At 38.3% G+C, this 20,591-nt stretch overlaps 1 protein-coding gene across 4 annotated transcripts; it reads left to right on the plus strand.

Annotated features, from left to right (window-relative positions):
• Positions 1–197: 197 nt before the first annotated feature.
• LOC131437780 (gamma-glutamyl hydrolase-like) lies at positions 198–15,790 on the plus strand. Of its 4 annotated transcripts, none has more exons than XM_058607348.1 (5): positions 198–677; positions 14,168–14,653; positions 14,714–14,967; positions 15,171–15,219; positions 15,603–15,790. In XM_058607348.1, exons 1-4 carry the CDS (start codon positions 397–399, stop codon positions 15,191–15,193), a joined length of 1,044 nt encoding a protein of 347 aa, XP_058463331.1. In that variant the 5' UTR covers positions 198–396; the 3' UTR covers positions 15,194–15,219; positions 15,603–15,790. The 4 variants fall into 4 exon arrangements, with proteins under 4 accessions (XP_058463331.1, XP_058463328.1, XP_058463330.1 ...); XM_058607346.1 differs by having other exon boundaries at positions 200–677; positions 14,714–15,069; XM_058607345.1 differs by lacking the exon at positions 15,171–15,219 and having other exon boundaries at positions 199–677; positions 14,714–15,069.
• The last annotated feature ends 4,801 nt before the right edge of the window (positions 15,791–20,591 follow it).

Raw genomic sequence — 20,591 nt, forward strand, 5'->3', positions numbered from 1 at the left:
CATAACCTATACCGAAACACATTCGCCGGCTCACTGTACTTGAAGCAGAATTCTGATAGTCATTCCCTCAGCATGGGGTAAACAGAAGACGCCACAGTGTGCAGAGATAAGAATTTTGCCTCCCTTCTCGTTGTATTAATCATCACATTCAAATTGATAATTTACAGGCGATAGCATTTAACGACGTAGACACTTCTTCACGAGTAGCCTCTCCAGTTCGTATTCAGCAGTACTGTCCGGGTGCTCGTCGTGATCAATTCGTACCGCAGCGGGGTGCCGTTTTTCACTGGAATCAAAATAACGTGCAGTTTATTCGCATCAACCACAAGTGAATAACATTGCGAACAGTGAGAATAACTCTTGTTAGAAAATAACAGCTTTTGGAGAGATTAGTGAATGAAATTAAACTACAACAAATTAGCTCTAACAATGTTATGCCTAAGTTTAACGGCGGTTATATTCTTTGGTGCGATGGTCAAAGTAGAAAGTGCAACGATAATCAGCTCTGGAGAACGATCGCAAGTGTTTCAGCTAAACGAAGAACCTGTCATCGGGGTTCTGGCTCAGGAGATGTCCTATTCACTGGCCGCCAAGTACGAAGAAGACTTCGAAAGCTACATCGCTGCATCCTACGTGAAATTCATTGAAGGAGCCGGAGCGCGCGTTGTGCCAATTTGGTAGGTGCTGCGAGAAGAAAATCTCGATGAAGCTGTCTAATGAGCTAGCGCATTGTAATAATCCAAGCGTGTTTGTAACTAGTTGACACTTTCCAGCGTAACAGTTGATCGTTTGTTACCCGTAACAGTTCAAGTGAACAACAATTTTGAAGTGTTTAACTGAAGCTGAATGTAAAGCTAACTGCATGTCAAGAAAACGAATATAATTGATAAGCCGTTGAAAACTAGGACGGAGCTAGTAAACGGAGTAAAAATTAATGCTAGCTCAGAAAAAGCAAGCTAAAAACTACAAAGTGCGAAAAACAGCTATTCCGTTCCAGAGTGGAAAGTGTTGCACATGAAAACCTTTCTCTATTTACGAACAATTCAATACACATGACAAGTATTGAATAACGTATCATATGTATGTCGTTTTTGGTTGAGCAAACTGAAACTGACCCAGGGTAGTTTCATTAAATGATTTGACAGCAGTTGGGGTGGAAATTGGATTAGGTTTGACATCAAGCGAAATCGACATTAGTCATTTAGGTTAATTTGCAACTATTCACCTCGCTCGACAGTGTCGGGCCTGTGAATAGCTGAATCAGTATTTACATTTTGCTACATCTCTTTAAAAAGAGCCGATGATTTATAGAGATTTTGTGAATGATTTTATGATGGTTCATGCTGAATGACACGAATACAATATTTATTCTGAATATGGCTAGAAAAGGTTCTAACTATATTCATAATGAATAATGTTTATTTATTCAATGTTCGAATCAGTAGAATCCAGGCCCGTGCGCAGGAGTCATTCAAGAATTAGGAATTGTCAAGTTATTTACATTTTTATATAATAAGTACTCTATTCTTCATGGAACTTAATGTCGATCATCAAAGGGGGGTGAACGTTAAACTTTAACTTAACACGCGAAAAGCAATGGATATGGAAATGTGTCGCAAAACCATTTATTTTTCCAAAAAAATGCTTTTTTAACATAAAATATTCAGTTCTGTTTATTTTGTGTAGCGCGATCTAATAAGGGAGAGTGTTCGGTTACCTGCACCCTTTTTTTTAAGCTCATAACTTCTGACTTAGTGCACATTATGCGGACATCTTTACAGCAATGGACAGCTAAAGTCCCTAGCTAACAACTGATTAAGAAACTAAGTTGATTCATTTATTTGAAAAAAATTATTATCAATTCAGTATAGCGATAAATTTTGCTCATTTCAAAAAAGGTGTTCGGTACCGGTACCCCAAGAAATTTCACTAAAAATGGAAAAAATATAAGTAAAGACTGCAGTTATTCAAAGAAAAAACAGAATTTTTTCTTTTTGGAAGCGTTTTGGACAAAAGTCTTCATTGTCCGATGGTGACTTCGCCTTGGCACTCTTGGTCAATGGTTTATGTGGTAGAGCCTTTGGTGTTGATTTTTCCGGTCTTCCACGTTTTTTCTTAGTCGGTCCATCTTCTGTATGAGCAGCTAGGTGTTTGGCTAAAACTTTGACTTTTTTCGTCTCGACAGCAGCCTGCATATCACTGACAATTTTTCACGATTTGTCTAAAAAAATGGGGTGCCGGTAACCGAACACCTCTGGGTGTCGGTAACCGAAATCGGTTGACATTTTGAAAAATTACCAAACGGTATTATATCACGAAAAAGATCGATTTCACCTCATAAATATTTAATCCACTCACCTTTCCGAGTGATGTTCTTCAATTTATGATACTATAAAAAATCAGAAAAAACTTTTGTGTTGATTTTTGCGCCATTGAAATTTGTTTTGAACGCAGCACAAAGTACAAGCTTCTGTTTGCTTCGGCATTCGGCACAAAAGCTCCTATTACACACACATGACATTTGTCGAAATGACGCTATCTGCTTTCTATCAAAAGTTACGGTAGGTGCCGGCAACCGAACATCTTCCCCTACAAATGCATAGAAGCAGTGTAGCTAACTTTTTTATTCGGGAATTAAATTTACATTCATAAAATGTAAGCAATTTCCTTAAAACATGGGTTAAAATTGATCAAAATTGATATTTAATCCAAATAGTCAAGTTCAACATTCGTTTGAGAATAAATTATTGCTAAAAAAAAGATTGTTTTAAACTCAATCGTTCAAGCCACTTTGATAAACTGGTTGCATTGCATATAAAACCAAATAAATGACATGCGTACCAAATAAAATGTACGTAATACAAAAATTAACAACACAAGTAGACTTGGTTTACATTTGATCCTTATGGTCTGAGGACAGAGGGTCGCGTGTTGAGTTTTAAATCGACCACGTAGCTCGCTCAATTCCCTCTGCGCATCGTATTTTTCTTGTACTGTCTCGTATATGAGCAAAATGTTTCGGGTTGCCAGCATACATTTTATTATTTTGATGAGAAGTTTTATCACATTAATCTATCGTATGGGTTGGACATTACATGGATTCCAATGAAAAATGAAAAAATATTCAACTTTCACAAAGATAGAATGTCTGTGTGTTTGGCAGCCTTGTCGAGCCAATGTTATTTCTCTCTCCTTTTTCAGAATTCTATCAGGAAACCAAAGCTAAAAAATGGCGGATGCATTGAAACTGACTTTGTTTCACATAAAAATACAAGACTTTATTTTTATCGCGATATGTTTTTATGTACTAATCGCATCTAAACTAAATTATCTAGACTTTGTCACGGTAGATTTATGATACAAGCCTTCAAAGCCGAGATATTCGATGAACAAGTAGAGGTATGCATTTCCGAGCGTTCCAATTTTCAGCAGTTCTTCAGTTAGAAAAAAAACATTCTGCACCGTTGCCAAGAAAATTTAATTTGAAACGGGAAAATAGCAAAAAATTCTACCACTTTACGGTACTGTCCTCAGCCCTTAAGGTGAAATGTAGCGGAATGCGCGCGTCGCGTTTTTGGTTAATTTTTCAATAATTAGACCGATTCTCGAAAAACTAAAAACACTAAGTTTCCGCAATTTATCACAACTAAGTATTCTAAGAATTTTAAAATTTTGCTTTGACGAGTCGTAATTGGTTTCTGAAATGTATAAACGGTTACTGTTCCGTTCCACGGAAATGGTTTTACACTGGGCTAAATATTCTTTTTCACATTATATGATATTCTAATGATTTTGCACTATTAGCATTTCCAATGATAGCTACAAAATGTATTCAACATCATGTCAAATATATGAGATAATCTTATTTTTATACTTAATTATATACTAGTCGTCAGTTCCATAAGGGAGCACCTCCTGATAATTGCGGAGGAGAAGTGGAATCCCGAAACTATAAATAAAAAAGTTAAATCCTCTTACTAGACATACAGAGTAATGAAACGTGCAGGTTATTTATTTCATGGTCCGTTAGGGCATATCCTTGAACGAAGTTGTCTTGTTAGCGATTTAAAATAAGGGAACTTCCTAAAAACTGTCAGTTAATGAATATCGAGGACACAACTCATTCTTCGGTTTCAAGCAGTACGATTCACGACTTTTCTTTCGTAAAAACGATTTTCATGTCTAAAAAAAATAAAATATATTCTTTCTTATCAATATCATAAAGATTATGAAGATATAAAATTTATTGAACATCATTTAGATTTTATGTAGAGTCCCATTAAAGGTCATTAGTAGTCATATGTCTTTTGTTGAGTACCATCTGCGTACGGTTCATAAGACACATCGAATGAATATATGAAATATAATTTATAACTTTCATTATGGTAACGTCTATTTATATTTAACGTACACTTTAAATAAAAATTATAATTTTCCATATAACCTCTATAAATTATATTCTGCATATGATTCATATGACAAACCTAATGAATATAAATAAAATTTTCATTTCAGTGAGAACTGAAAAGTAGTGTTTGTAGCAGAATTTCACAAAAAATATGAAAATGCAACGCAAAATTATAAAACTTTAGTCAAAACAACCGAAATTTGAAAAAGTTTACATAAACTTTTCCGCATTTTTTATTGCTTGTGCACTGCTGTTTCGTATTGAGATTGTGTGAAAAATGCACGGTGGCAAAAATTACATATCAAATAATGACTCGAATTTATGCAGCATTGGGCTTTGTATTGGAATAAAAACGAGTTGAATACAGTAAAGTGGGTATTGTGAGAAATCGTTTATTTTCTAAGTAACTGTCATTTAAACATTGAAAACATATGTGTTTCCGTACAAAAACTGGTTTTAGGACACCCTTTTCTGAAAATAATTACACTCAAGTTACGGGAATAGTACCTTCAGCAAATTTGTTTGAAATATCTTTCTGCACAACTTTGTCGAAGTAACTTAGCCCCTATGTTGGCCTTGAGCTAAAATGATATTTTATCTCATATTTATATCACATAAATGAAAGTTGCCAAAAGATAGCGTCTATCATTTTGAGCAACTTTGCTGAAGATACTTCAAAGATCAAAAACCACGTTTCTGTGAGTTATCAATTAAGAGCGTGAAATTGCGCTTTTGAACTTCACTCAGGGGCACTTGCCCCCACTGCCCCTATGTAAAAGCGGCCCTGCTCCAAAGTATCATTTTAATGCATGAATGGCGAAACTGAGAAGAATAGGAGTACCGTTATACCAATGTGGTAGAAACAGGTGGGACAAAGACAACTTTTTTGTGTTAGTGAAATTAAATTTGCTTCAGCAAGCCACTAAAACTAAAAACCACGTGCTTGCTTTGTCACACCATTCGGACTAGTTGGCATTGAATCAAAGCATGCTTATATTTCATGTATGTCGTCATACTGAACTATTTACAAATTTTTGGTTACCAATGCAAGTAAGCCATGTGGTCTGCACCACCTGTTTATATCACATTGCCGTTATACTACATTCATCACATGCAACCAATATCAATTATGTGATTTGAAACACAGAAATTGCTGCTGGTTTGCGGCCTAGACATTATAAAATGGGACTCACTAGTAAGACTCTCTTGTTTGATCTTTGATAACATCCTCATTAGAAACAGCAGCTCATACATCATAATTCATGATTGTGACAAAGAAGAGCGAAGCTCGTAAAAGTACACATTTCAAGTTTACTTACCCACAGTTTAGTTTAGTTCTGCAAAACCCTTGATTGTAGTAAATTCGATGATAAAATTACTAGCAAATTTCTGTTTAATCGCAATAATCTGAGATTTCACCAAAATGTAACAGAAGTTAATCGTCATTAAACGATAATTTCTATATAAGAAAAAAATTCAAACTATTCAAAACATTCATTGGTTTTTTTTTAACAGATGAAGTTGGAAAAAGTTCCCTTTATTAAAACAGTCATGAATTGTACTGTTTGTTGTGATTGTCACCATACCGGTTGAATTATCACTCATTTCAGATCAATGCAATTACTTTTCGTATCAAAGCACCTAGGTTTGATGTTATGACACTAGTTTCGCAAGCAAATTATCACCTTTTCTGTGGGTGTGATATTGTAACCAATGGACCGTGCAATTCGAACCGGGAAATTAGTGAGAGACAAAGATATTTTCTCTATTAAATTTTTTTTGTGGTGGTTTGGTCATTCATAAACGAATAGCTGTCCATGTTTGAAGTGAAATCGAGAACCTAACCTTTTTGATCGAATTTAAAAATGATTGCACTTTAAAGCGCAGAAATTTTTTATTTTGATCAACTTTATCAATGAGGCCACTTTTCTAGCTATTCATTTGATCGAGTTACTTCAATGTTTCGGAGTGATTGCTGAAAAATGTTTGTTCTAACTAGCAGTAAAAAGTCGCCTTCGAGAGAGTTGTCATGCTAATTATTGAGCACAGTTTGCCTGAACTAACTGTTCTATTAAACTTACCCTACCTTACCTAACAGCTACAGGCCTGGGGTGTCCTTTGCTGTATCAAGCATACGTCTCCACATAACTCGGTCCATGGCTGCTCGTCGCCAGCCACTCAAGGTACGGATGCTTCTGAGATCACCCTCCACTTGATCGATCCACCTTGCTCGCTGCGCTCCTCTTCTTCTTGTACCAGTCGGATTAGATTCAAGAACCATTTTCACTGGGCTGTCGTCCGACATTCTTATGACATGCCCAGCCCATCGTAGACGTCCGATTATAGCTGTCCGTACGATAGGTGGTTCTAAGCAGCTGTTGCAATTCGTGATTCATACGCCGTCTCCACGTTCCGTCTTCCATCTGCACTCCGTCATAGATGGTCCTCAGTACCTTTCTTTCGAAAACACTGAGGGCGCGTTGGTCCTCTGCCATCATAGTCCAGGTCTCGTGGCCATAGAGAACAACCGGTCTAATTAGCGTTTTGTAGATGGTCAATTTCGTGCGGTGGCGTACTTTTCTCGATCGGAGGGTTTTTCTGAGTCCAAAGTACGCATGATTCCCTGCCAAAATACGTCTATGAATTTCTCTGCTGGTGTCATTATCGGCGGTCACCAGTGAGCCCAAATACACGAACTCGTCAACCACCTCGATATCGTCACCATCTATTAATATTCGTGGTAGGAGGCGCAGTGTTTCTTCTCTGGAGCCTCTTCCTCTCATGTATTTTGTTTTCGATGCATTTATGGCCAGTCCGATACGCCTAGCTTCAGCTTTCAGTCCGATGTAGATTTCCGTCATCTTCTCAAGGTGTCACAATATCAATATCGTCAGCGGAGCCAAAAAGTTGTACGGACTTTCGGAAGATCGTGCCACTCGCTCTTCGAATCACACCTTCCAGGGCAATATTGAACAAGGTACAAGAAAGTCCATCACCTTGACGTAGCCCTCTCCGAGATTCGAAGGGACTCGAGGGCGTCCCAGATACTCGGACGTAGCACATCACTCTATCCATCGTTGCTTTGACCAATCGCGTCAGTTTATCCGGGAAACCGTATTCGTGCATTATCTGCCATAGCTGTTCTCGATCGATTGTGTCGTATGCCGCTTTGAAGTCAATGAATAGGTGATGCGTGGGTACGTTGTATTCACGACACTTCTGGAGTACTTGTCTTATCGCGAATATGTGATCCGTAGTGGCGCGGGCTCCAGTAAATCCCGCTTGGTACGGCCCTACGAATTCCTTAGCTATTGGTGATAGACGACGGCAAAGGACTTGGGAGAGTACCTTGTAGGCGGCTTTCAGCAATGTGATTGCGCGGTAATTGCGACAGTCTAGCTTATCGCCCTTTTTGTAGACGGGACATACCACTCCATCCATCCATTCCTGCGGAAGAATCTCCTCCTCCCAAATCCTAGAAATCATCCAGTGCAGCGCTCTAGCCAGTGCCTCTCCTCCATGTTTGAGCAGCTCGCCTGGCAACTGGTCATTGCCCGCGGCTTTGTTGTTCCTCAGCTTGCCGATCTCCTCAATTATCTTCGACAGATCAGGGGCTGGGAATCTGTCGTCGGCTGAGCGTGCACCCAGATTGATTCCTGTACCGTACTCTGTATCTTGTGCTTCGCCATTCAGATGCTCGTCATAGTACTGCTTCCACCTCACGTTCGTTCGTGAGAAGGTTACCACTGGTATCTCTGCACATTTCGGCCTGTGACATGTAGCCTCTACGTGAGTTCACCTTTTCATAGAACTTCCGTGTATCATTTGTGCGGTACAGCTGTTCCATCGCTTCGCGATCTTGGTCTTCTTGGTGGCGCTTTTTCCTCCGGAAAACAGTGTTCTGTCTGTTCCGTGCCTGTCTGTATCGTTCCTCGTTCGCCCTCGTGCGGTGTTGCAGCATCCTCGTCCTTGCTGCATTCTTCTCTTCGACCAACTGCTGACATTCGCCGTCAAACCAGTCATTTCCTCGATTCGATAACCTAGTACCTAAAACGGTTGTAGCAGTGCTACTCACGGCGGACCTTATGTTCCTCCAGCCGTCTTCAAGAGTCGCCGCGCCAAACTGCTCTTCCGTTGGTAGCACTAGCTCCAGTTCTTGCGCGTATTCCTCTGCAGTACGAATGCTACGTAGCTGCTCGAGATTTAGTCCCGGCGTTCTTGTGCGACGAGTATTGTGCGCCGTCGATAGTTTTGAGCGCATACAAACCGCTACAAGGTAGTGGTCAGAATCAATATTGGCACTGCGGTAGGTGCGGACATTGATGACGTCGGAGAAGAATCGCCCGTCGATGAGAACGTGGTCGATTTGATTTTCCGTATGTTGATCAGGTGAAAGCTAAGGTGGCTTTGTGAATATCTTTGCGGGGGAAGAAAGTGCTTCGAACTACCATTCCTCGGGAGGCTGCAAAGTTTACGCATCGTTGACCGTTGTCGTTTGTTACCGCGTGCAGGCTCTCCAGCCCGATCACGGGCCTGTACATTGCCTCCCGGCCTACCTGAGCATTCATGTCGCCGATGACGAGTTTTACATCCCGCCGTGGACAGCTGTCGTAGGTTCGTTCCAGCTGCGCGTAGAATCCTTCCTTCTCGTCATCGGGTCTCGTCTCATGTGGGCAGTGCACGTTGATGATGCTGTAATTGAAGAAACGGCCTTTGATCTTCAATACGCACATTCTATCACTGATTGGCTGTCACCCAATCACGCGCTGGCGCATCTTGCCCAACACTACGAGTCCCGTTCCTAGAACGTTGGTTATGCCACAGCTCTGGTAGAAGGTAGTCGCTCGACGCCCACTTTTCCACACTTTCTGTCCCGTCCAACAAAGTTTCTGCATTGCTACATCAAAGCCGCGCATTTGAAGCTCATCATGCAGCATTCGGTCGTATCCTGGGAAGCCAAGCGATTTGCAGTTCCATGTGCCAAGCTTCCAATCGTAGTCCTTTGTTCGTTGCGTAGGTCTTTGCCGATTATTCCGAGTCGTATTTCCTTCTTGATCGTTCGTAACATATGTTTTCCGGGCGGCTTGTTAGGCCTGCACCAACCTCCTGTCTCCCCGGAGGGCCATCGTGTCAGCACTGTTTAGAGTCCCACACTGAACCAAGGACGGTAATCAGCCGCTCCTAACATGGAGAACAGACGCTGTTTCGAGCCGCCCCAACATGGGGAACAGACGCTCGGGTAGGCTCGCTCTCTGTAAAGAGAAGGCAAGCCCCCCCCCCCCCCTTTCCTGTCAGCATACGACCAAGATCCCACCGGGGTTGATTACCCGATCTTTCCTATGGTTGCTCGTACCCCAGCCGGCACCGCGGGGAGGTAGGGATAGGAATTACTGGACAAGAAGCTAAAAACCACATTGGGGCCTGAATTGCGCATTGTCCAGTCGTTTACCAACTGATACCAGCTAATTGTTTTTTTCATTAAAGCCTTAAAATAAAAACAAAACCCATACGATTTCCGAAAGGTTATAATACAAAAACGCTGAAGGAGCAAACTAAGATGGTGTGATTATAGTAACTCAATTATATTAGTATTAAAAATACTTACGAAAAATCGAAAACATCACTTAAGCGCTATTAGGCATTATAAGCTTTCATTCTGATGCTATTGATAACAACTAATGCCGTTTTCGCTTGAGAAAACTGAAACTGATCCAGGGCAGTTTCAACAAACAAACAATATTTACGAAACTGTGTTGGTTTCGCACTTAGCAACGGGGGTTTGAACAAACCTGATATAAAAAGGCGGGTGAGTAATGTCAGAGACATAACTGGATGTCGTGAATACGAAAAAACTGACACGCTCCCATCACTTTTCCGAATATCAGTTAGTTAATTGATTGTATGAATTGTGCAAGCTTTCCTCTTTTTCACTAATAGAATTTGAAGCGATACACCTACATTAAAGTACAGATTAGTTACATTAAACAGCTACTATTCTACAACTATATATTCAAAACTTGAAACAATTCCTTTTTAATTTGCTAATATAGGAAGCTAGGTACGACAAATTTGTAGTTTATTTTTATTGAAGCTATGAAGTTCGAAGATATCTGATTCTTCTCGAAATTTCAGTACGAGACAATTGCAATGGCCTGGTCTGAAATGTATCTACGATCTTCGGTATGCAAGAGTGATTCTAATAATAATAATGATAGTAATAATAATAATACAGATTAACCTGTATATATGGCAACCCTGTTTCGCATGGCATATTTTCACACGACCCCATACTAGTATAAAGATGTGTTCAACATCATCACTTTCGCTTTCGCATTGCCGTTCGTAATTGAATGTGTTAGTGACGGTACAAATCTGTTTTTCTACCTGTTTTCGGAGCCATTGTTCTGACGGTGTCTCGTACGTACAGAGTAGCTGCTTTAACTTAAATGACGCTATTTCTCACATCACATTTCCTTTTATACGTGCTAGTGGTAGCACGGTAGGACGTCCCCTTTGTTAGAATTCCTTTCCTATACGCAGAACGGGAAACAGTGAAACGATATAAAAGAGAGAGTTAGCAGAGCGGCAGCCAGTAATACTGAATGGGTCGTCGAGCTGCTAACAGAATGTTGTGGAGGAACAATTAAGGGCAAGGTAAAGTCCCGCTCAAACCGTGCTGGTCTGAAGTGCCCAGTTGGCGGCAGAATCCATCGTTTGCCTCGGAAGGGGAACTACGCCGAGCGTGTCAGTGCTGGTGCATCGGTCTATCTGGCGGCAGTGATGGAGTACTTGGTTGCCGAAGTGTTGGAGTTGACCGGTAACGCTGCCCATGACAACGAAAACGAAAATCATCCCTCGCCATCTGCAGCTGGCCATCCGTTGAAAACCCCGTCCTTTTCAGGATGACCACATCACTGTGATAAAGAAATATTTAGAATTGCTTTAAGTTTAGCCAGTTCTGATACGCCTGGAAAGTAGAATGCGCAAATCAAGTGGAAACATTTGTTCTAACAATTTTTGTTTTCGGCCGCATACTAAAGTAATCGCGACAAAAATACATATTGATCTGTAGCAAATCTGTTTCGCACGGCATATTTGTAAACTAGTATAAAGATGTGTTCAAAATCATCACTTTCGCTTTCGCATTGCCGTTCGTAATTGAATGTGTTAGTGACGGTGCAAATTAATGTAGCTTCCATCTTGATGAATCTTTTGGTAGGAAATATTGAGATCTGAGATGGTTCTCGTATGTGTCTTGTTTCGGCATTGGGCCTTGCTGGACTTTTTGGCTGCCTTTTTCGGTGTCATTGTGCTGACGGTGTCTCGTGCATTCATATCAGGAAACAATGAGACGACAGGTCCTCGATGTTGCTGTCGTGTGTCTTGTTTCGGGAAGAGTTGCTCAGCAAATGATAGGAAAAGTGAACCATTCAACTTTTATATGGATGCTCTTGTATAGATACAGACATCTCGCGTTCTGATTGGCTGGTGCTGTCATGGGTTAAATCAAACAGGTTTTTCAATAGTGTACTATTGAAAAACTTCAATATTGTTGTGATACACGTTCAAGTTGAAGATTTTCGATACTATTGGTAGTTAGATTATATAAATCCTTCTACAGATCACTGAGCTATGAGCTTTCAAAATACGAGAAAGGCAAACGCGCCATATGAATTATCCTCTTTGATACTCGTTTATACCAAACATTTCAGAAAAGTTTCATTGTGAACTATTTAAGAATATGTCACACAACTGAAAGTTTTATCATAAAATTGTGATCATATTTTCGATGGCATGTAGCAAGAATTATGTTGATTCGTTAGATATAACAGGAGATATTCACGATCAAAAACTTATCACTCTCTCAGAGGGTAAATTTTGAAAAGGCGCCCCATAGTAAAGTAAGTCGTATTCACGACAAAACCAGGTTCGAAACTGACTCGATTTTCAGTTCAACAACGTTAAAACTAGGTTCGAAACTAGCTTCAAACAAACAAAAGGCAGTTAGGGTGGAAACTCGATTAGGTTTGGAATGAAGCGAAAACGATATAAGAAAGCTCTGTCTGGTGGTTGATTTGAAACTTCTATTAAACCGACGACACGACCTGCCACTCGTCTATCGAAACTGTATCGCAAATGTAACTACCCCTCAGTAACTGGTAATGTCAAAACGAAATCGTTGTTGAAGTAGTCGAAATTAAAGAGTGTCTGATACAATTTAACAATGAAGTCTCATTTTCATTTCGTAAAGACTGGTACTAACTTTCGGGTTGGTTGACAGTATGTTAAGCAAAAGTGATGTGTTTTGGAAACTCGATTGGATATTTCTAAAAAGAAAGACCATCATCATGGATGAGTTAGATGACTACACTGCAGATAGAGCTAATGGGTAGCTGTGGATGATATAAGATGGCGCCTTTCTGTCGCAACACTACTTCTAGTACCAGATTTGATTATTGTACTATTGTTTTCGGCGCAAATCTAAAAAGAACGTTGAAACAAAATTTAAATTCATATAAAAGTTCCACAACTTTCTCAAATGATTTTTTTATTTATAATAGCGATCCTTGGTAACTAGTTCATAGCAACATAAACAGTGTTGCTCAAGAAGATTATTTTGATGATTATCGAGGGGTCGCTATATTTATGGTAACTGGCGGTAAACCACTCACGAACACTTTTTGTTCAGATTTTTCTTCGGAGTGCCTGGTCGTGTCGTCGATTAAACGCTTTAAAAAATCGTTGGACGAGACATGGGGTGTTGGCCCAATTTCCAGCTCGCATGTGAACTGTGTGTAAAATTTGCTCAAACACGTGGCGAATAATTGCAGATGTCACCACGATCGACACGACTATTTCAGGTGCAATATTCGCATCACGACTAAACTTTTTTGGGTGCTACATTCACTTCACGGAAATATTTTGTTTTGCTGTTGTTTAGAATGTCTAGTTTATTTTGTTTTATTCCGATTGATTCACGAGTTATTGAAACGACATCGAAACAAAGTTGTCTTTTACTCTTAGGGAAATCGCGTGAGAAGTGTTCAAATGCTTGCAGCTGGAATTTTTCTAAAACAGATAGAAGAATTTCGTTATCGTTCTGGAATGTAGTGGAACGTTTTGAAAGCTCGCAGCGAACAGTCGAGTAGGTGGCAGTAGTGTTTCTAACGTATAGTAAATAAAAAACTTACACAGGATTTTGAAAAATTTTGTTCGAGTCTGTGTATCTGTTATCTGTGGTTGAACATAGAACCTACATGGGACAATAAGTTGTTTCAACACTTTTGTTGAACTTCTCGCTCGCTGCACTAAAATTCCCGTTTTTTTCCAGTAATATGAAATTTCCGTCTTTTTCCCTGTTTTCTCGATTACTTGCCACACTGTATTCCGGGCCTATTTTTATAAGTCAAGTTTTAAAGTTATTGAAAAATGTTGGATATATACATTATAAGATTATTATATATATTAGATCATACATTATACAATTATTAGATATACTAGTTGAATCAATTGCAATATTGCACGTTTGTTATCTAGGGGGTTTCCGTGTAAGCTTTGTATCTACATACAGAGTGAATGTGAAGCAATGGAAAAATTTATCTGCATAATGCAGGTTTGTAAAACTAATAAAGAACTTTGTGATTACTTGGGTAAATTCGACCATGCGTAACTTTGCAATTCTAAGGTTTCATAGTGATAAATTTCTAATCTCAAACATTGAAGGATGCTGATAATATAGTTTTTCCATGCATGTTACAGGATCAACAAACCTCGTTCCTACTACGAAAATATTCTGGCTAACCTGAATGGTGTTCTGCTTCCGGGAGGTGCCACTTGGTTCAACGTATCGAATGGATACGCCGAAGCTGGGCGGCATATATACGATATAGCAAATCTGATCAATGCCCAGGGTAGTTATTTTCCCATTTGGGGTACGTGTTTAGGTTTTGAGTTGCTAACTTATCTGGCTGCTAACGGAGACGAACACCGTGCTCACTGTAGCTCTAACAATCAAGGACTACCATTGAACTTCAAGATAGACTTCCGGAAAAGTCGTCTATTCGGAGAAACTCCCGACGAAGTGATAGCAATATTGGCAAATGAACCAGTGACATCTAATTTTCATCAGTTCTGTGTTACCGAGAAAAACTTCACTGAGTATGGACTAGATCATGACTGGAGGGTGATGTCTACCAATGAGGATTGGAATGGATTGAAATTTATATCCTCAATAGAACATAAAACGTAATATTTCTACAACACTGAACTTCTCAGTGGTACAGTTTGTGTCTTTAATTTTTCTAGGTTACCTTTCTACGGTATTCAATTTCATCCAGAGAAAAACGTGTATGAATGGGTTCGCAACAAGAACATTTCTCACAGCGTAAATGCTATCAAAGTTTCCCAGTACTTTGCGGATTTCTTTGTGAGTGAGGCTCGCAAAAGCAATCATCACTTTAGTAGCCAGGATGATATCGACCGGCACGTGATCTACAACTTTCCGGTTTATTTCACCGGGTTAAAGCGGTCTGCTTTCGAGCAGTGTTACTTATTTGAAGGTAATGTTAACTATTTGGATGGAATTCCACCAGTATATCCAAATCGCACGGATAACGACAAGTCCGAATCGGCTGGGCTCGGTAGAAAATTCGCTACATCAGGTGTGTACTTAACTAATAGCATGTTGGGATTTGCATGGTGCATTATGTATTTGTATCACCATTGATTGATTGATTGATAATCATTTTAATTAATTCAATAGAAACTAATGCGGTTCGTGCATGACGCTTCCAGAGAGTTTTAGATTTGAGGTAAGAATTCACCGAAATATCGTCAATGTCATTGCTGATGAACGCTTGTTAATAATAAGTATGATGCGAATTCATCTTTCAAACACCATTAAGTTATTCGAATTCAATTTAAATTTTCAGTGAACGTGCTTAAAATTATGATTGGAAAAAAGAATCAACTTCTTTTTTCTCTACTTTCCCTGTAAATTAAACGTAAATTCTTTACATACCGTTGCATGAATTAAATTTGACTGAGAAGAAAAATAACTAATTAATCGAATTATTAACAATAGCAATAAGCCACCATGTTTATTAAGTTTCAAGCAAGTTCTGTGATCGTTTGCTTAAGATTTGCACGCTTTCTAAATATCACCTAACTCTAATTGGCTAAATTTTCGTTTCAGCTCAGCGCTACGTCGAAAGAAATAAGAAAAAAATGACTAAACAAAAAATCTGCAAGTCTGTGTAAGTTCACCAAACAATGAAGTTTCTATGCAGTGGATTAAATGCAACTATCGTCGCTTCCTTGAAAAGTGTCATGACTGTACTAATAAAAGATACAAGAGAATTATTTTTCAATAGCAGATCTGAACACAGCGTTTTTATTTCATAAAAACGAAAATTCCATGTACGGCAGGAACCGAAACTACTGCCGAAGTATTCGTTATCTCGAACAATGGTGTATGATTGGTGCATGATATCAACACCGATTGGCCAAGAAAGATAATAACTGTCGATCATTTGGTAGGTAATATTACTCTTCTGTGGATGAGAGCTCTTTCCGGGTTGTTAGGGTCAGATATGGGTAATAACCATTGTTAAATTTTCATATCAAATTAGATTATTTCATAGTTATCATGAATCTTAATTTGTCCCTGTCTGATGTCGTCATTTATTGACGTATCATTGCTATCATTGAAATTTTTAATGTGGAATAAATCTTTGTTTTGTTAACCAAAAAAATTAAAATATTAAACGTATGGAAAAGTGCTCAGATTTTGAACACTTACAGCTCAGTGATTTTTTTTTGCAATCTATAACATATTATTTCACTCAATAATTGAAAATTTATGTACGCATCAGTTTGAATTGGTACAGCCATGACCAAGAATATAATCGACCCTGAGCTGGTGGTTCGCGGTAAAAAGTTGCCACCAGTAGTGATATACAAAACCATACGTAACAACTTCAGCAATAGGACGTCAAGGCGAAATACAAATTATTAGATACAAACCAATTCGCACACTCTCAATTTGCTACTAACGAAAAGGCGATAGCATCCAGTCGACGCCGTTCTATTGACCAAATCTGATCATTCACTTGATTTTCACCGTGAAGTGATACCGATAACAAGGGACAGAGTAAAAACGCGATTGACGTTCAAATTCTACTTAGACATTTACGGACAATGAAAAGAAACAAAAATATGCAATATTCAAAAATTATTCACAAAGTGGACTCAGTGACCAAAGAATAACAGATCACAAAGTGTATTAAAACCCTTACTGCGACTTTAAATTGCCAACTTGTTTTCATGAAAACCATTTGCAGCATTCCTTGCAATCCATATATTAGCATATTAACCAGGCTTTTCGTATAAACAGCTGGTAATTTTAATAGATGTGTGATACAACAAAACTATTCTAAATTCAAAAAGGATACAGTAATATCAGTATTATTAAATTGGCTTGTTGGTTTATATGTGACGTCACATGAATTCTATAAATTTCGATTTGTTTTAAACTTGTCATTAGTTTGCAAGTAAATGTTTTCTATCGAATTGCATGTATTCATTATGTTGGCAGTTGAATTGAATGGGGCTGGTAAAGCGACTATCCTGTATGAACGAAAGCTTGGAGTATTATGTTACTAACTTTTTTCATTTATGATAGAGGTTTTCGGAGATGTCGAAAAGATCAAACTGTATGGTTTAACGTTCTAAGTAGGAATCACAGCTTCCTAACGATACTTTATTTATTGAAACTCATTTGACAGATTTCGTCCTACACTGAATGAAATCAGCATTCCAAAACTAACATTTGTTATACATTACAACTCTTCCCTTTTTAGAAACAAAAGGAAAAATTAATAAACTCTAATTCAGAACGAGTTAATATCAGATCGGCCTTTGCCAACAGCAGAACAACATTCAATATTCAGCTTAAACTCATTATCAGCCGCCTCCGTCGTATAAAATTAGTATTCGGTTCGACAATCGCCGACATCGGCTGGTTTGTTTTTCTCGGATGACATTATTGTTGTGTCCGGAAATATATTTAAAAGCTCGACAATAATTTCGACATCATTATTCCCAGTTGGGAATCCAGCCAATATACTCACATTGAGCCGTTTGTATTCATCCTTGTTCAAGTTTCGTAGAATATGATTTGACACTGATGTTGCGTTTCCAGCAGCAACTCCGAATTTCCTTTTAGTACTAGTCACCAGCCAACTAGCTGCCGTAAGCAAGTACAAAAAGTATATTTCATTTGTTTTCTTTGATAATAACCAACAATTGTCACTCTATCCACCCTTTCACGTATATTCTTGGAAATCATCGGAATTCACGGCCTACTAATAAAATAATTTTACAATGGTTACATTTGCAATAGCTCTTTTGTTATGCTGGACAATATAACGAAAAAAGTAACCCCGACGCTACCATACAAAATGGCGTTAAATACTCTTTCACTTATTTTTTTTACACGCACATCAAATCTGAAACACTCTACTCACTGTTTACTCAGAATATTGCTGGTGAAATAGATCGTAAACAACCTGCTTTTTTAACATCTAGCCAAATACAATATAAAACACCGTTATTTTTCACGCATTATTGTTTTTCCTCGTCGCCATTATTATGTTCCTACCTTTTTTCTTCTATGATAGAGGTTTTCGGAGAAGTCGAAAAGATCAAACTGCATGGTTTAACGTTCTAAGTAGGAATCACAGCTTCCTAACGATACTTTATTTATTGAATCTCATTTGACAGATCTCGTCCTACACTGAATGAAATCAGCATTCCAAAACTAACATTTGTTATACATTACATGGAGAAGTCGATCAAACTACTCCTACGATCGGTTTTCTTAATTCAATTCAATTGAAACCGAATGTGAAACACACTGACGCTCTCTCAACTGCAGTAAACTTCACATTCTGACACACACAACGTTCGCTGACGTACCCGGGAGCATTCAGTTCTTCAATCGATAATCTTAAAATCAAAGCTCAATTTAACCACCGTCAGTTGATCTCTTGAAGTAACAAAATATCTCTTCCAACAGTGTGAGAGCGGCCTTCAAATGAGGTTTATGTAAACATTCGAATTGGTTCAAGATAATAGATGAAAGACAAACCAGGTAATTGGCCATTTGAATGAAACCAGGTATCTGAAATATCAACTACAGAATACACATAAATTAATAGTTTCCTCCTTCAGTGTTCATTTTTAATACTTTACTCTATTTATAATTCTATTCTTTCGAACTTGCTGACTACCAACAGCAAAGACAATGAAAGAGCTAGACTACTTGGCACTTGAAACTGAGCAAGCAGAACTTCAAATGACTAGGTACGATTATTCAACTGACGATGAATTCTGGGAGCAATGGCAGCAAAAGTCATATGAATTTGTATCGATGTGCTGACGATCAGGGGCCATACATTTTATATTTATCTGATATCATTCGATTGAAAATGAAATTTTACCGCACTGATCGTAATAATCTTATTAATTGTATGTGGTATCATGAATATGGACCGAGAACGATAAGTTCGTTAATGAACTTTGTTACGCTGGTTGATCTCAAGGCCTGAACTCCCGGAAGTTTTTGGAATACTTAGAACATTCGCAAAAAGTCTACGATTTACATGTGATGTCACTATTGAAGGGCAGTAAACAAAATTCCACTTTTCGTCAACGGTTACACTGGTAGATCTTAAGGCCTGGACTCCAAGTAGTTTTTGAATGAACCAGCACTTCCTCATAATGATTCCATAACTTGATCGAGACACAACGAGTAAGAAACACGCTGAAGTCAACGGTTACGTTGGTAGACCTTAAGGCCTGTCCCAAAGAGGTTTTGAGCGAGCAAGTTCTTCTACAGATCTTATCACAGTATGTCAATAGTACTACGAGTACATACCGCACTCAATAGTCATACAAAAGTCACCTGGTAAGTGATTGTATATAATATGTCTTTCAGAGAATTATTTGGTACCCACGATTTTATTTATATTCTTTGCAACTATACAATTTAGTGATGTACATTTCAGAATATTCAATTCCCCGAAGTTGGATTAATTTGTAGATGTACATAAATTGAAATTTCCTTAATCATGCAAATATTTTTTTTTACGCGAGAATAAACCCTCCATGTATTTCCCACACTAAAACGCGACTCTCGCATGAATTGCACTTAAGGTGAAATGTAGCGGAATGCGAAAATCGCGTTTTTGATCAATTATTCAAAAACTAGACCGATTTTCGAAAAACCAAAAACACTTAAGTTTTCGAAATCAAATTTATCATAACTAAGTATTCTTAGGCTTTTGAAATTTTGCTTTGCCGAGCCGTAATTGGTTTTTGAAATGTATAAACGGTTACTGTTCCGTTCCACGAGGATGATTTTAGAACTGAAAAGTAGTGTTTGTAGCAGAATTTCACAAAGAATCTGAAAATTCAACTCAAAATTATAAAATATTAGCTAAAACAACCGAAATTTGAAAAAGTTTACATGAACTTTTCCGCATTTTTTTATTGCTTGCGCGCTGCTGTTTCGTATTGAGGTGGTGTGAGAAATGCACGGTGGGCACGGTGGCATTATATCGTGAGCAAAAATTACATATAAAATAATGACGCGAATTTATGCAGCATTGGGTTTTGTGTTGAAATAAAAACTAGTTGAATACAATAAAATGGGTATTGTAAGAAATCGTTTATTTTCTAAGTAACTGTCATTTATAATATAAATAATGTCCAATTCTGTTGAGTTCGATGCATTGCAAGGTCTTGGTATTACATTTATTGTTGAATATGACCATTTGTTTCAACAAACTTCGCAGAAAAGGAGTGGCGGAATACTGAATCCACACCAGGAAAATGTCTGGGTGTGGAAGTCTTGGAATTACATTCCTTTTGAGAAATATGACCTTTCTGTTTTAACAGACTTCCCAGCCGACTCATAGCATAGCTTCGATTACATGGCTAGTGCTACGATTCTATTGACACAACAGAAATAATACTTTTTACTTATTCTAAGATGATAATGAAAGTCAATTAGAATGGAATATATTGGCATTGAATGTATTCGATAAGTAAATTCGACCGCGCTCTATCATGCGAGTCAAGTAAATACTTTTACGTAAATTCTATCTCATCGGCGGGAAGG

Source organism: Malaya genurostris, chromosome 3 (assembly GCF_030247185.1).
Source record: "Malaya genurostris strain Urasoe2022 chromosome 3, Malgen_1.1, whole genome shotgun sequence".
Taxonomy (NCBI): domain Eukaryota; kingdom Metazoa; phylum Arthropoda; class Insecta; order Diptera; family Culicidae; genus Malaya; species Malaya genurostris.